This window comes from Vipera berus, assembly GCF_964194415.1.
Source record: "Vipera berus genome assembly, chromosome: 11".
NCBI lineage: Eukaryota > Metazoa > Chordata > Lepidosauria > Squamata > Viperidae > Vipera > Vipera berus.
Genome location: NC_138214.1, coordinates 14,257,820 through 14,272,260, shown reverse-complemented (window position 1 = coordinate 14,272,260; position 14,441 = coordinate 14,257,820). Strand labels below are relative to the sequence as shown.

Here is a 14,441-nt window from a genome sequence, read left to right as displayed (position 1 = left end):
TTGTTTTAAGGCTACACTCCAACTTATTTAGCTCAGCTGATCTTTACCAAAAGTAACTCAAAAACAGGACCCTAAAATATTGCCTCGTTTCATTTGAACCCAGAACTTTCCCAATCCAACCTTTTCCAGGAGTGTTGAGACTGTAATTTCCATAATTCCTAGCTAGATGTTGCCTTGGAATTCTGGGAGCAGGAGTTGCCAAAAGAGTTGGAGAGGACCACGTTGGGGAAGACTGTCCGCGATTCCTCTCAGGAATTCAGGCTGACAGTTTTAACCTGTAATTGTCTCACTTACTAACTGGTTACTTGGACACTTACCTGGCGGTCCTGCTGGTCCTGGAAGACCAGGTGGCCCAGGTGGTCCTTGCACACCAGTTCCTGGAATCCCTGGAGGTCCCTGGAGTCCAGGGTGGCCACGTGGTCCTGTATCACCTAAGAAGGAAGATTTCAAGAAACTAAATATTTCAGAAGCTACCTATGTTCTTAGAAACAACATACTGAAATATGCATATCGCAACATTCAATGAACTCTTGCCTACTTTTGAAGCAGCTGGGAGGACAAAGTCCCCTATCCATTATTGATTCTGTTCAATAATTCAGGTATTATTGAAAACTGGCTGGCAATGAGAGGACGGGAATTCTTCAGGAGTGCACCTCCCTGGGTCTTCAATGAGACACCAGCCATGACTCCAGAGAAGGCAGTAGAGTGGCAATGGTTATCCAAGGGACTTTTGAGAACATTGACCATAAGTATCCTTCTGGACCTCCTTCAAGGGTCAGGGTGGGGTGGGGGCATAGTGTTGCACTGGGTTAGGATGTTGGATGAACTGGAAAATGGATTAGGATTCTAAACATGTTCATATTTGGCCTTGGTTTCTGCTGTTTTTTATTGTGTTGTGTCGTTTCATGATTCATATTTATCTTGGTTTTTTTTTAAATCCTATATTAACTGAAGAGGGACGCGGTGGCTCAGTGGGTTAGGACGCTGAGCCTGTCGATCAGAAGGTCGGCAGTTTGGTGGGTCAAATCCCAAGTGCCGTGTAACAGAGTGAGCGCCTGTTACTTGTCCCAGCTTCTGCCAACCTAGCAGTTCGAAAGCACGTAAAAATGCAAGTAGAAAAATAGGGACCACTACGGTGGGAAGGTAACAGCGTTCCGTGCACCTTTGGCGTCCAGTCATGCCGGCCACATGACCACGGAGACGTCCTCGGACAAGCGCTGGCTCTTCGGCTTTGAAACGGAGATGAGCACCGGCCCCTAGAGTCGGAAACGACTAGCACGCATGTGCGGGGGACCCTTTACCTTTACCTATATTAACTGACCAGACCAGACTTACATCTGCAAATGGAGAGGGATGGATGGATGGATGGATGGATGGATGGATAGGCAGAGAGATGGATGGATAGATGATAGCTAGATAGCTAGACAGACAGACTGCATCACACTTCTAGACCTAACCATGGTGGTTTGTTTAGAGAGGGAATCACATTTTTTTTTGAAACTCAGTCTCCTTCTTGGAATTATGTTCTCATAAACTAGCATGGCCAACTGACACATTTGAGAGCTGTATTGTAGTGACATCTGGAGGACACACCTTGCTCTGCTTAGAAACAGATACTCTTGAGCTTGTCTGGAATCAAAACGAAATAGAACGAGCCTTGGTGGGAGGGGAAACCATCACAGTTTTCATCCAGACCACATCAAGAAGAAGAGGCAATGGAAGTACTGCTATCAAAAAAGTTCACCCGGCCTTATCCATGAAACCATCAAGAGTGGAGTGTAACTCAGAGATAAAAAAATATATAGTTTTATCATCTTGTAAATCAAAAGAATAGTACTGTTTAAAAACATTTCTTTCACTGCACCCCTTATAACATTAATTTTACAAGTCTATGTTGCTTTTCCCCCATTGTAACACTTCTCCACAACTCTGAGGACAGGTTCTAGATAGAGCAAAACTATGGTTGGAAGAAGGACATCAGTGATGGTTCCAATCCTGGAGGACTAGTCAACTGCAAATCAAGACTTGTTGATTCAGCCATCATGCTGAGCTCATATTGGCACTGATCCAGTCTGATTCTGCATGGGTCCAAAATGATACATAGAAAACCGGAAGGTAGCCTTCAACCGAATCCCTACATTTAAGTCAGACTCATCTGCATTGAAGGCTGCCACAACCAGGTAGCCTCTTCTGTACCTTTAGCTCCGACAGCTCCATCAAAACCTGGCCGTCCTGGGGAGCCAGGATTTCCTGAGAAGCCGGGCACTCCTTTGGCACCTTGCGCTCCTTTGAAACCTGGTGGACCAGGTGACCCTTTGGGTCCTGGAACGCCAAATCCCCGCTCTCCCTGAAATGCCAGAGAGCAAAAAGTTAGTTCAGAAGATCCCAAAGGGGCTTTTTCAGGAGGCAACTGGACTTCCTTGTTTTTCTTTGAAGACGTTTCGCTTCTCATCCAAGAAGCTTCTTCAGCTCTGACAGGATGATGGGGAATGGAAGGATCTCACCATTCAGTCAAAGCTGAAGAAGCTTCTTGGATGAGAAATGAAATGTCTTCAAAGTAAAACAAGAAAGTCCAGTTGCCTCCTGAAGAAGCACCTTTGGGACAACCATAGCCTGGATGGCTGAGAATCTCCATAGACATTTAGTTCAGAATGTTTGTTCTCAATTCTGCAGTCCATCCTGTGCTTCCTACTGTTGTATTTGACTGCATTGCTTACAGAAAAGAGGTGTGTAAACAACTTTGTTTGGCCTGTTCAGTTATCACATCACATCTCAATTAAGAAACTAGCACAAGGTTTATTTTTCATAGGACCAGGAAGCCGGATCAGTCTAAGAAAGGTCCAAGGCTCAAGACCAACCAAGGTCATCTTTACATCGATTAATTCACCTTGCCTGACCTGGTGTGCCTCAGATGTGTTGGGATTCCAGTCCCTCAACATTCCCAAATAGCACAACCATCTGGAACACACCAGGTGATAGAAGACGAGGAGAATCCTTCCACCAAAGCAAGCAATTTTTCTCCACAGACCTTCTGTCCTTTTGCTCCAGGCAGTCCAGGGGTTCCATCAGCTCCTGGTCTTCCAGGGTTTCCTGGAAGTCCTGGTTCACCTGATACACCAGGAAAACCTTTAAAAAAGATAAACAGATTAGAGGGCAATGACAATAAACTCCAACCCAATCCAATAAAATCTTGCAAACCTTTCCTTCCTTCTTTCCTTCCTTCCTTCCTTCCTTCCTTCCTTCCTTCCTTCCTTCCTTCCTTCCTTCCTTCCTTCCTTCCTTCCTTCCTTCCTTCCCCCTTTCTTCTTTCTTTCCTTTCCTTTCCTTTCCTTTCCCCTTCCTTCCTTCCTTCCTTCCTTCCTTCCTTCCTTCCTTCCTTCCTTCCTTCCTTCCTTCCCTTCCCTTCCCTTTCCCTTCCTTTCCTCTCTTTCTTTCTTTCTTTCTTTCTTTCTTTCTTTCTTTCTTTCTTTCTTTCTTTCTTTCTTTCTTTCTTTCTTTCTTTCTTTCTTTCTTTCTTTCTTTCTTTCTTTCTTCTCCTGCTGTTTCTAAAACCACTTGATGAAGAAACTGGGTTGGTTTGCTCAGAAATGGGTTAAATTCTTCCACGTTTCTTTCCTTTCGCATGTTTGTACTATAGTTCAGCCATCCATTAGCAAATCCTGCTCCAACCAGTACCACACACTGCCTTTACAGAGCATGAATGAGACCAACCTTTGGGCCCTGGTGGGCCTGGAAGTCCAATGCCAGGGAAGCCGGGTTCACCTTTTTGGCCGGGTTTTCCTGGCAACCCAGGTGATCCAGGCTGACCAGAGTCTCCTGATAAGAAATATATTCCAATCATTACACCCACTGATCAGTAAACCCTGGTTAATGACAACGTAAATTCTTTTGTTTGATTGTTGTGAGCAGCCAGCCACCCTCCAAGTTTAGTAAATAACAGGCGGATAAAAAGGCCAAATCCAGTCTAAACATCTGACTAACCAGACAATCAACCATGCTAACAATTCACAGAGCACCATGGTCTTCCATAATTATTCTAAAATGGGGACAGAGAAGAGGTGATTGGTTAGACCCTAACCTAAAATTCCTTCCTCCAGAAATAAAACAGACTTTTATTATGTTGTCAGGAAATATGGCAGCTTTTTACCTGGAAAACCATCTTCACCATTTCTGCCTGGGGGGCCTGGAGGCCCCGGGGGTCCTTTTTCGGGAATAGATTGAGCAGGTTCACCTTTGGGCCCTGGAAGCACCAGAAAAACAGCAAGAGGAAAACTGCTTATATTTCACAACAAAACCCAAACTGAATGGTACCATCCTCCCATATTTTCTACGCTAGATTAGTCTTCTGATGTTCTGTATTGGTCGGATAGATTTGCACTCCCTCTAGTAATGTAACCCGTAGGAGAAAAAAAGGCTGAGCTGGAAGGCGGGGTTAAATATCTCATCAGTTTAGAATCGGTACGCTGTCACAAAAGACTTAAGTCCAGCCTCCCATGAATTCTGTGACCCTTATCTAGGGCCAATTTAGCTTTGACTGTGACTAGATTCTTGTATAAAGGTAGCAATAATAAATGGTCATGTGCTTTCATGTGTAGATCTTGGCAAAGGGCAAAGCCACCCCATTCCACATGTATACATTCTTCTGAATTAAACACAGAGGACCTTCCAGCCAGCCAGAGCACAGGACTTCAAACTCCTCTTTTCTACTAAAATAATCATCCCAGGCAAATAATCTTTCATCAATCTGAGCAGGCACATTGTTATAGACGTCTAGGAGGACTATACCTACCTGGAGCTCCTGGGGATCCTGGACGTCCAGGAACGCCTTGAAGCCCCTTGTCTCCTGGAGGTCCTTGTGGTCCAAATCCGGGAGGCCCTGGAGGCCCTCGTTCTCCACTGAGTCCAGGAAGACCTGGATCCCCAGAAGGGCCTCGATCTCCTTTGAAAGCAATGCTACCCTAGGGCAACGGGGAAAAAAGACGGCCTCGATTAATGCAACAAAAAACCCATAGGTTGGTTTCACCATGATCTGGTTGCTTCTAGTTTCACACTCTTTCCTGATCCAAAGCAACCCATCAACCCACCAAATGACGACACCATTTATTAGGCAACAGGAAAACCAGGGGAACCAGGTGGTGAAAGCCAATAGGATTGCCTGAGTCATCGAAATCCAAATCTCTTGCTCTTGAAATTGTTGTTTGTTTGTTTGTTTATTGTTTTTTTATTTGCATAATCACCCAGATGTTCAGACTGGGTTTGGCCTTTTTGTCTACCTATCAAGTCCTTATCAAGGACCTGGAATAGGCAGATGTGGATATTTGATGGTATTACAGATATCGTCGCAGGATGGAAGCTGTTCCCAGTAAGTCTACCTTTTGCAATTGACGGAATTTGTCAATGCCGATGGTGTCCAAGTGGTGTTCCAGTTGTTTTGGGCACAATCTTTGCCACATCCATTCTATTAGGTTAAAAGCTAGAGATTATGAGTACTAGTCACACATCAGGCACAAAGCCATTTGGGTGATCTTGGGCCAGTCACCCTCTCTCACGCCTGGGAAACACACAAGGTCAAATAACATCTCAAAAACCTTGCCAAGAAAACTTGCCAGAGTCAAAAAAGCTGACTCAAAGGCACAAAACAAACAAACAAACAAAAATACAGTTTGACCTGACCTTTTACAAAGCTATAGCCTCCATGATACTTTGAAATTCCTGTATCATATAACTTTACTCTTTTTCATGCTTTCTCTTATATTTGTTTTTTTTTTAAGTGGCCAATCAAGGGAAAACAACAACAAACTCGGCACCAAGTTTCAATTCAGTTCTTAAAGAAATTTCCTCAACCAGCACCCAGTTATTCCCAGGATATTAGGCTTGAAAATTCCTGATTGAGGCTTATAGGATTCCAAACATTATGCCATTTTTCACTGACTTACTGGCTCGCCCTTGGGTCCAGGATAACCTTGGATTCCATCTTTCCCCGGAGAACCATCTAATCCGGGCAGCCCTGGAGGACCTGGGAAACCTGAATTTCCCTTTTCACCTTTCATTCCAGGGAAACCGATCATGTCACCTGGATCGCCTTTAGCACCAGGACGTCCAAGAGGACCTGGAGGTCCGGGAGGACCCTAGAGACAAAACAAGAATGATTTTAGTCCGCAGGAGTGCAAGCATTTGGCCCTTTGCTCTCCCTCCATTCCCAGGGATGATGCTTACTTGAGGCCCAGTAAGTCCAAATACACCTGAAACGCCTTTGTCACCTTTTGGCCCAGGAAGACCAGGAGATCCTGGGATCCAAATGGAAAGAAGAGATTAATGGCACAGGAGAGAAAATGTTATCTCCGTATCCCAAAGGATTTTCTTGTTGTTGTTGTTTTTTTTTCCTTTGAAAATGTTTCTGAAGCTTCTTCAGTTCTTTAGAGCATTTCGTTTCTCATCCCAGAAGCTTCTTATGAAGAACTGAAGAAGCTTCTTGGGTGAGAAGCGAAACGTTCTGAAGAACTGAAGAAGCTTCTTGGGTGAGAAGCAGAACATTTTCAAGGAAAAAAACAACCCAAGTAAGTCCAGTTGCCTTTTGGAAAAGCACCTTTGGGACAATCATGACTTGGATGATCAAGAAACTCCATAGACATTATCCCCATGGTTGAGTCCATGCTATCCTGCAGGGCAAGGAGGGGCAACCTAGGTTCACAGCTGGCCACACCTGGTTTCTCATAAGCATTACCAAATCTAGCAGCACACAGCTCCCAAAACGCTTGCAAGGTATTTACTGACCATAGCATTTTTCAAACTTGTTGACTTTGATATGGGTCTTAACTCCCAGAATTCCCCAGCGAGCATTCTGGGAGATGATACCCACACCTCCTAAAATGGACAACTTTAAAAAACATGCTGTTAACAGATCCCAAAAAAAGATTTTACAAGATCCTCTCCTCCCATTGCCTGAGAGACACGGGCATGCCTAATATTTTGATCCTGCTGGCAGCTACAACTGTGGCATACATTTCTCCTCCATTCCTCCATTTCATGCAAACAGAGGCAGCTGAGCTGGTGGGCAAATCCGTGGGAAAAATGTGGTGTATTCTCCCACAATGCTTTGCTCTTCAGAACAACAAGTTGATTGTCCAAGCTTTGGCCAACATGAACCTCTCCCTCCAGATATGGAACCAACTCCAAACTCCCAGCCGGCAGAGCCACTCCTGAAAATTTTAAGAGTTGAAAGTCTGCACATCTGGAAAGAAGCCAGGTTTGGGAAAGGCTAGACTGAATTTTCTTTTTCCTCATAATTTTACCTTCCATTCACATGTTTCACGCAGTGGGTGTAATTTCTGCGGCATGCAAATAAAAAGGGTTCACGAGGATGTTATGTCCTATGCAATAATGCAACGCTTTATACAGTTATGGGATACAGTAGTCTTAATGGGCACAAAAAAAGAAGCAACGAGACGAGCCACCAATGTGTACCTGGATCTCCGGGGAGCCCTGGAAACCCTTTTTGTCCTGGAGGGCCCGGGATGCCACTTCCTATGCAGTTAAAGCAGGTGTCTCCCTTGTCACCTTGAATCACAAGACACACAGCGCAAGGAGTTGAATGAAAGAAATGCAGTGATACAAACACGTCAGTTGAAAATCATTCAGACAGCATCTTCTTGCAAAAATTGATTCTCTTGATTAAACGCCTGTGGAATCCTTGGTGCTCTCTTGATGCTCTCTGAGCTTGTAGACGTTTCATTACCGGAGTAGGTAACATTATCAGTATAAGTCAGTGTGAGGTTTGTTCCCTGTTTACATACAATGGCTTGCCCTGCCAGTGTTGGGGTTACCTAGAAGAGTTACCTAGAAGTGCATCCTATATTTCTGTAATGTCTTTATCATATCTAGATATTTATTCATTTACAATGCTTTTGCAGATAGTGGTGTACAGCATAATCAGAGTCTACTGATATGGCCTCAAGAAATGCTTGTTTTGTTTTTGTCAGGCAACCGAACACGCCCTCCCCAATTTTGTGGCAAACCACCACTGAAATCATAAGGAGTTGCAAAGGAAGTTTGTAAATGTTACAGGTACTTCAACACTAGTAGCAATGACAAAATCCAAATTCCAAACCAACACCATGGATCTCAGTCTAATCAAAGAATGAACGATATTTTGGATTTGTACCTTTCTGGCCTCTTTCCCCTGGAAATCCTTGGTCTCCTCGGATTCCTTGAGGACCAGGAGGTCCTCGTTCACAAATCAAACCCACTAAAAGAAAGAAAAACAAAGGAGAGTCAGGACACCAGTCATTTTCACAGGAAATGAAGGCTGGAAAAGTTCAGAGCAACTTTTCACTCTTAAGAAGAGCTTCAAAACTTGCATCCTTGGTCTCCATTCTGAATACCAGGACAAAGAAAATGAAACTTTATTTGTTTAGTTATTTCTTAAATTTGAAGGCCACTCAACTCCAGGCAACTCCCAAGTTAAAAATTTTTTTTTTAAAAATACAGTAAAAATCAAAAGAATAAAAAGAGACGGGAAATTAAGGGGAAATTAAGCTTAAATAAGAACTTTGAAAATAAGATATATAGTCATTTAACAAATTAACTTTTACAAATATAAGTGAAATATAAACTGATCTGAGAAGATGTTATAGGTAGATGTCATAAGATAGATAAGCAGTATAGTATTTTTATAACGCATGAAATATAAAAACATTGGGATGGTGTATCTAAACGGAAAATCTGAATATTTAGATGATTAATATTGAGCAAATTATGACTGATAAGAATTGTCAGAATATTAAGGGGAAATTAAGCTTAAATAAGAACTATGAGAATAGGATATATGGTGAACTAATAAGATGATTTTTTAGAAAAATAAAAATAACACAGGTTGATAAGAAAAAATGTCATACATGGACATTATTATTATTTGTACAAACATGAAAAAAATGTTTATATTTAACCATTTATGTATTGAAAATATTAAGAATGGTATTTTTTAAGGTTGAAGAATATTATTGGGAGACAATCAAAGTAATACACTATTAATTAATATATTAATCATGGAATTACAAAAATTAATTATTATTGACTGTTAATTAACTACTATTGATTGTTGTTTTTTTTTAAAAAGTATATGAAGCAAGACAACAAGCTGTACACCAGGCACTAAGGATTGTTACTGTAAAAAAAAAATCAAAAAAACATTTCTTAAACAAAAAGAAGAAAAATAAAAAGAGAGTATGGGCGTTTTCCTGGTGGCTTTGGACTACAACTCTTAGGATTCTCGGATGCACAGCCAACATGGTGGAATTTCAGTATCCTGGATTGAACCAACCGATAATATTTATTTGGTCAGTGACCAGCAAAAATGTAAAAGAATAAAAACAGAGTGAAGCAAATCAACACCATAATACACTAGCAAAATGGATCACATCTTAATGTGAACACAGTTGTTACCCAGATGAACACTCTAAAATATTAATAGGTATAAAATAAAAACTAAATATATCCTCTAACAATGTATTAGTTAAGAGGCTACCAACCCAAAGGTAATATTTAAAATAGAAGTAATTGGGCCCTTAACCAATTACCTCTTGCTTTCGTTGCAGCAATTCAAACCATGTCATAACCCTGGCCCTGAATTTCAGCTAATACGGCCTGAAATCCATTGTTGGACTTTTTTTTTTAACAGATACCAATAATAATCATCTTCCTCATGTGCACAGCTGGTTTTTTAGTAAGGGAGACGCTGGATGGCACTTGGACCCAGATTAGATTGTGAGTCCCTGAATCTCAGCTAATATGAACCAGATATAAATACCTCATTGAGCATTTTCAATAGATACTGGTAGTTATGAATAGTCCTCCACATTGAACTATTTAGTTAGTGACCAAAGTTACAACGGGCACTGGAAAAAAGTGACTTACGACCGGTTTTCATACTTATGACCATTGCAGCATCCCCAGTCACGTGATCAAAAATTGATTGCTTGGCAACTGGCATGTACGTACGACGGTTGCACTGTACCAGGGTCACGTGATCACCATTTGCAACCATCCCAGCTGGCTTCCAACAGCAAAGTCAATAAGGTAAGTCAGATTCTCTTAGCGACCACATGATTCACTTAACAACTGCCGTGATTCGCTTAACGGATGTGGCAAAGGGGTCATAACCTGTGGCAAAGCTCACTTAACAACGGCCTTGCTTAGCGATGGAAATTTGGGGCTCAATTGTGGCCGTAAGTCAAGGACTACCTGTAGATAGTCATGGTTATGGTCATCTTTCAAACATTTGCTTCATTTTCTTGGTGGCCCTACCTGGCAGCATTTTTTTTTTTGCTCCAGAAGGAAAGTCTCTTTCAGCCTTCTTCAACCAGCTGCCGTCTTTCAAATGCACACATGTTCACACATATCAGTCAACCCAGTCCTAATGCCTGATGGGCAGCAGGCTGTGGAAACTGACTGAGATGGGTGATCAGCAATTGATGGGTGATGATCAGAAATATTACTTACCAGGTGGGATGGTTGATCCTGGTGGCCCTCGGGGCCCTGGTGGTCCTGGGAGCCCCGGTTGTCCATCAATGCCTGGCTGTCCTGGTATAGCGATCCCAGGAAGGCCTTGATCCCCTTTCTGTCCCCTTTCACCAGGTAATCCAGGTGGGCCAGAAGGACCTTCCCTTGCAACTCCTACAGTGAGAAAAATGATTATAAAGGGGAGATCAGGCTGGAACGGAGAGATGTATCAGATGTGCTACTGTCTTGAAGCTCTACTTTAGGAGAAGATGCACTGTCTTACCTGGGGTGCCTGGTGGACCAGGAGGGCCCGGGGAGCCAGGATAACCACGATCTCCTTTGTTTCCGGGATAGCCTGCTAAACCTTTGCTACCTTTTGGTCCCACTGTTGTACCGGTACCCGGCCTTGGAATCACCTGATGTAGCCCAAAGAGCAAGGAAGAATGTTATACAAATATAGGGCATGGAAGAAATGGGATTCTACCAAACTACATTGGAATCTTCCCCCCCCCCCACGAGAGTTTCAAATAATTCCACGATTCCCACTACTCCAAAAACACAACTATGGATGAACCATTCCTGGAACGAAGGAGATTTATGTTCAGCACTTCAGCCAGAATATGGGAAAAAGTAATCAATACTTGTGGATATTTTTCTTAATATTCTATCAACGCTAGCAGGCAGGAATCTATTGGCCCGTCCTGTTTGGCCCCGAACAGAGTTTCTTTCTCCAGTTGGCCAGCTCCCAAATTTGATACATTAAAAGCAAAAATCTGAAAAGGTCTCCAAAGCTCAAATACAAGCAGGAGATTAATTTCCCTGTTGTCAGGTTCTGAAATCAAACTCCTCTCAGAATTTTCTTTAACAAGATTTATTAAAAGCAAAGCAAATAAATTTACAAGGATCATAACAACGGGTTTGCTTTCTCATCAGAACCCATTTGATCTCTCTCTGCCTCTTAAGGTGGAGACTTAGTGAAGGAATTTAATAATAATAATAATAATAATAATAATAATAATAATAATAATAATAATAATAATAATAATAATAATAATAATAATAATAATAATAATAATAATAATATTCTAACAACTAGCAATCGCAGAATGTAATATTCATTCTTCTATTACTTTGTAATACAATTGTTACCCGGGTGATAAATCTAAAACAGTGGGGTCCTTGATGCTCTCTCAGTTTGGTGACTTTCTTGCAGACATTTCATTACCAAACTAGCCCTGTCAAATCTAAACATTAACAGGTATAAAATAAAGAGTAAAATTATATATCCCCTGTATTACTGTTTGTAAACATGGGGGGAAAGAACCACTGAGGCTCTTTTGTTGACGTGTGTGTGTGTGTGTGTGTGTGTGTGTGTGAAAAATCTACATTCGCTTTAATGCATTACAGGTGGTTCTCAACTTACAACCACAATTGAGCCCAAATTTTCTCTTGTTGAGTTTTGCCCAATTTTATGACCATTTTTTTGCCACCATTGCTAAGTGAATCACCGCAGTTGTTAAGTTAGTAACACACTTCCTAAGCAAATCTGGCTTCCCCATTGACTTTGCTTGTTAAAAGGTGATCCTGGGACACTGCAATAGTGATAAATACATGCCAGTTGCCAAGGGACCAAATTTTGACGATGTGACCGTGGGAATGCTACTTTTTTCAGTGCTGATATAGCTTTGGTCACTAAACAAATGGCTGTAAGTTGAGAGCGAGCTGTGAAAGAGACATTTTAAGCTGGCCGTCCTTCTGAGTATTGCACTAGCTTTAAAGCATGAGGAAGCAAACCCGTGCAATACCCTTCTCAATTAGGACAAAGGCAAGAAACAAACTTTGCATCACAGCGCTGCATGGCCATGTTTTAAATTACAGGATTTAATAATGGCAAAAAGGAAAAGTTCTAAAAGATGTTAGCTGAAGACATACCCTCGAATCTGCCTGAAGGGCAACTTAAAGAAGGAGGCAGAAGAGACAGGATAAGAACTTACCTGTCCAGGTGGGCCAGGAAAACCAGTTTCTCCTTTTTGACCCTGCCAACAAACATAAATATCTCAGAAATCTGTTTCCCGAGAAAGCAGATCCAGAGTGACTCCCAGCTATTCCCTGAACCGCACAACTTACTTTCTCTCCATCTCTTCCCGAGATGCCAGGCGTGCCAGGGTCGCCGGGAAAACCCTGGGCAAGAGCGATTGAAAAAGAAAAAAATCTCAGTCCCAGAAATATTTCATGGTGGTTGGATCTGCACATTTTCCCAATGAAGGAAAGATGGAAAAAAACCCCAAACTTACAGTCAATCCTGGCAATCCCGGTTCGCCATCTTTCCCTGGCTTGCCCTTTGAAAGAAAACACAGAGAAAGGCATTAAAACAGTTACGAGGCTGGCAGGCAGGCCTGGCCCTGGAGCTGGCAGTCAAAGCCTGAAAACGGGAGGCTTGGGTAAACAACCACAAATCCACATTAGTTAGCAGGCAGCATTAAAGTAAGTTTCAAGCTGGAAACAGGAGGAGGAATGCCAGCCTGAAGCTCTTCTCTCCCATGGCATGCAGTAGAATGGATTTCGTTTCCCCAGAAAAGACAGCACACACCAGGGCTTTTCAACCTTTTCACCGATTGTACCACTTTTAGGATATTGGCAACATCCAAGTACCACCAGTCGCCTAGCGAGGTGTCAAAAACTTGATGACCAAAAAAAAAGGAAAAAAGTGATGAAGTACAGGTGGTCTTCGACTTACAAAAGTTCGCTTAGTGACTGTTCGAAGTTACAATGGCACTGGAAAAAGTGCCCCCTGAGCCACAGCTGAGTAAGACACCTGCCTGCCCACCCGGCGATGCTCTTCCTCCTGTCCGAGGTTTTCATTGTTGTGAGCATTTCTGTTGAGGATTGGCAGCGGGGGTGGTGTGGGGGTGGGTGGTTTTTATCCCCCCCTCTCTGCTGGGTGGTTGCAGCAGGTTTTGGTCAATTCACATGACCCTGGGACACTGTGACCGTCATAAATATGAATCGGTTGCCAAGCACCTGAATGTAAATCACAAGAGCCTGGAGATGCTGCAACATTCCAGCTGATCGGTGCTTCTTCTGGGCTCAGCAGAAGCGCCAGGATCAGTGCTGAGCTCCAGCTGGAGCCTGGCACTGATCCTGGTGCTTCCACTGAGCCCTGACAGCCCTGCAGCTCCAGCCGTCTCTCTGCCACTGGTTCAGCTCTTTCCCCTCCTCCACTACCACTTTTCTAGGATGGTCGTGTACCATCTGCCAGGTGCCAGTGTACCACAGGTGGTACTGTACCACTGGTTGAAAAGCCCTGGCATAAACAGTTTCTACTCACACACACTAATATCTACTCTACAGCTGGATAGCAAATCAGAGCCCTCCAATGTCAGAGTGTTCCAGCCCCTTCTTTTCATTCTCAGATTTTTCTTTTTCGTTTTACAACCCTGTAATCCCTTTTATTGGTGGCAGAGTCAGGGCAGCTGAATGGAGCTGAACTTTACTCGCCAGATGCCCTTCCTGACACCTATGCGGAGTTTGCAACAGATATTTTCTCTTTGCTCCCTGGTAGCGAAACATCTGTGGCTGCCTAGGATCGAACTCTCAAGCTTCTGAGTGGGAGGCGAGCGTCTTCACCCCTAGCCCACCCCTCCACTTCTTTCCCAGATAGTTCAGTTAAATTTAAGAATCATTTTGGAATGGTGACAAAATCCACCAGCACTGGATTTCCTTCTTCTAAATCGCTAAAAAAAACCATGCACCTGATAAGAAAATTGAGGTTTACTGGTATCACGGTCAGCACAGTTCAAATAGAATGGAGAGAGAAATTCAGTGAATAAAAAACCAGGATGGTTGTCAATGGATGAAAATTTCATTTCAGTAGGGGGGTGGGGAAACAACACCACTCATTGGCACCCATTGATAAGATTCAGGAATGACCTGGTAAGTTTTCA

At 42.8% G+C, this 14,441-nt stretch overlaps 1 protein-coding gene across 1 annotated transcript in view; it reads right to left on the bottom strand.

The window, feature by feature from the left end:
- Positions 1–14,441, bottom strand: part of COL4A5 (collagen type IV alpha 5 chain) — a 123,396-nt gene that overhangs the window by 42,372 nt on the left and 66,583 nt on the right. The window contains exons 16-30 of the mRNA XM_081336306.1: positions 12,792–12,836; positions 12,625–12,678; positions 12,492–12,533; positions 10,781–10,913; positions 10,498–10,671; positions 8,162–8,245; positions 7,465–7,557; positions 6,217–6,287; positions 5,937–6,128; positions 4,790–4,958; positions 4,148–4,240; positions 3,712–3,816; positions 3,029–3,126; positions 2,197–2,347; positions 318–431 (exon numbers count right to left, since the gene is read on the bottom strand). Of these exons, the coding sequence (XP_081192432.1) occupies positions 318–431; positions 2,197–2,347; positions 3,029–3,126; positions 3,712–3,816; positions 4,148–4,240; positions 4,790–4,958; positions 5,937–6,128; positions 6,217–6,287; positions 7,465–7,557; positions 8,162–8,245; positions 10,498–10,671; positions 10,781–10,913; positions 12,492–12,533; positions 12,625–12,678; positions 12,792–12,836 (1,618 nt within the window). The remainder of the gene's footprint in view (positions 1–317; positions 432–2,196; positions 2,348–3,028; positions 3,127–3,711; positions 3,817–4,147; positions 4,241–4,789; positions 4,959–5,936; positions 6,129–6,216; positions 6,288–7,464; positions 7,558–8,161; positions 8,246–10,497; positions 10,672–10,780; positions 10,914–12,491; positions 12,534–12,624; positions 12,679–12,791; positions 12,837–14,441) is intronic.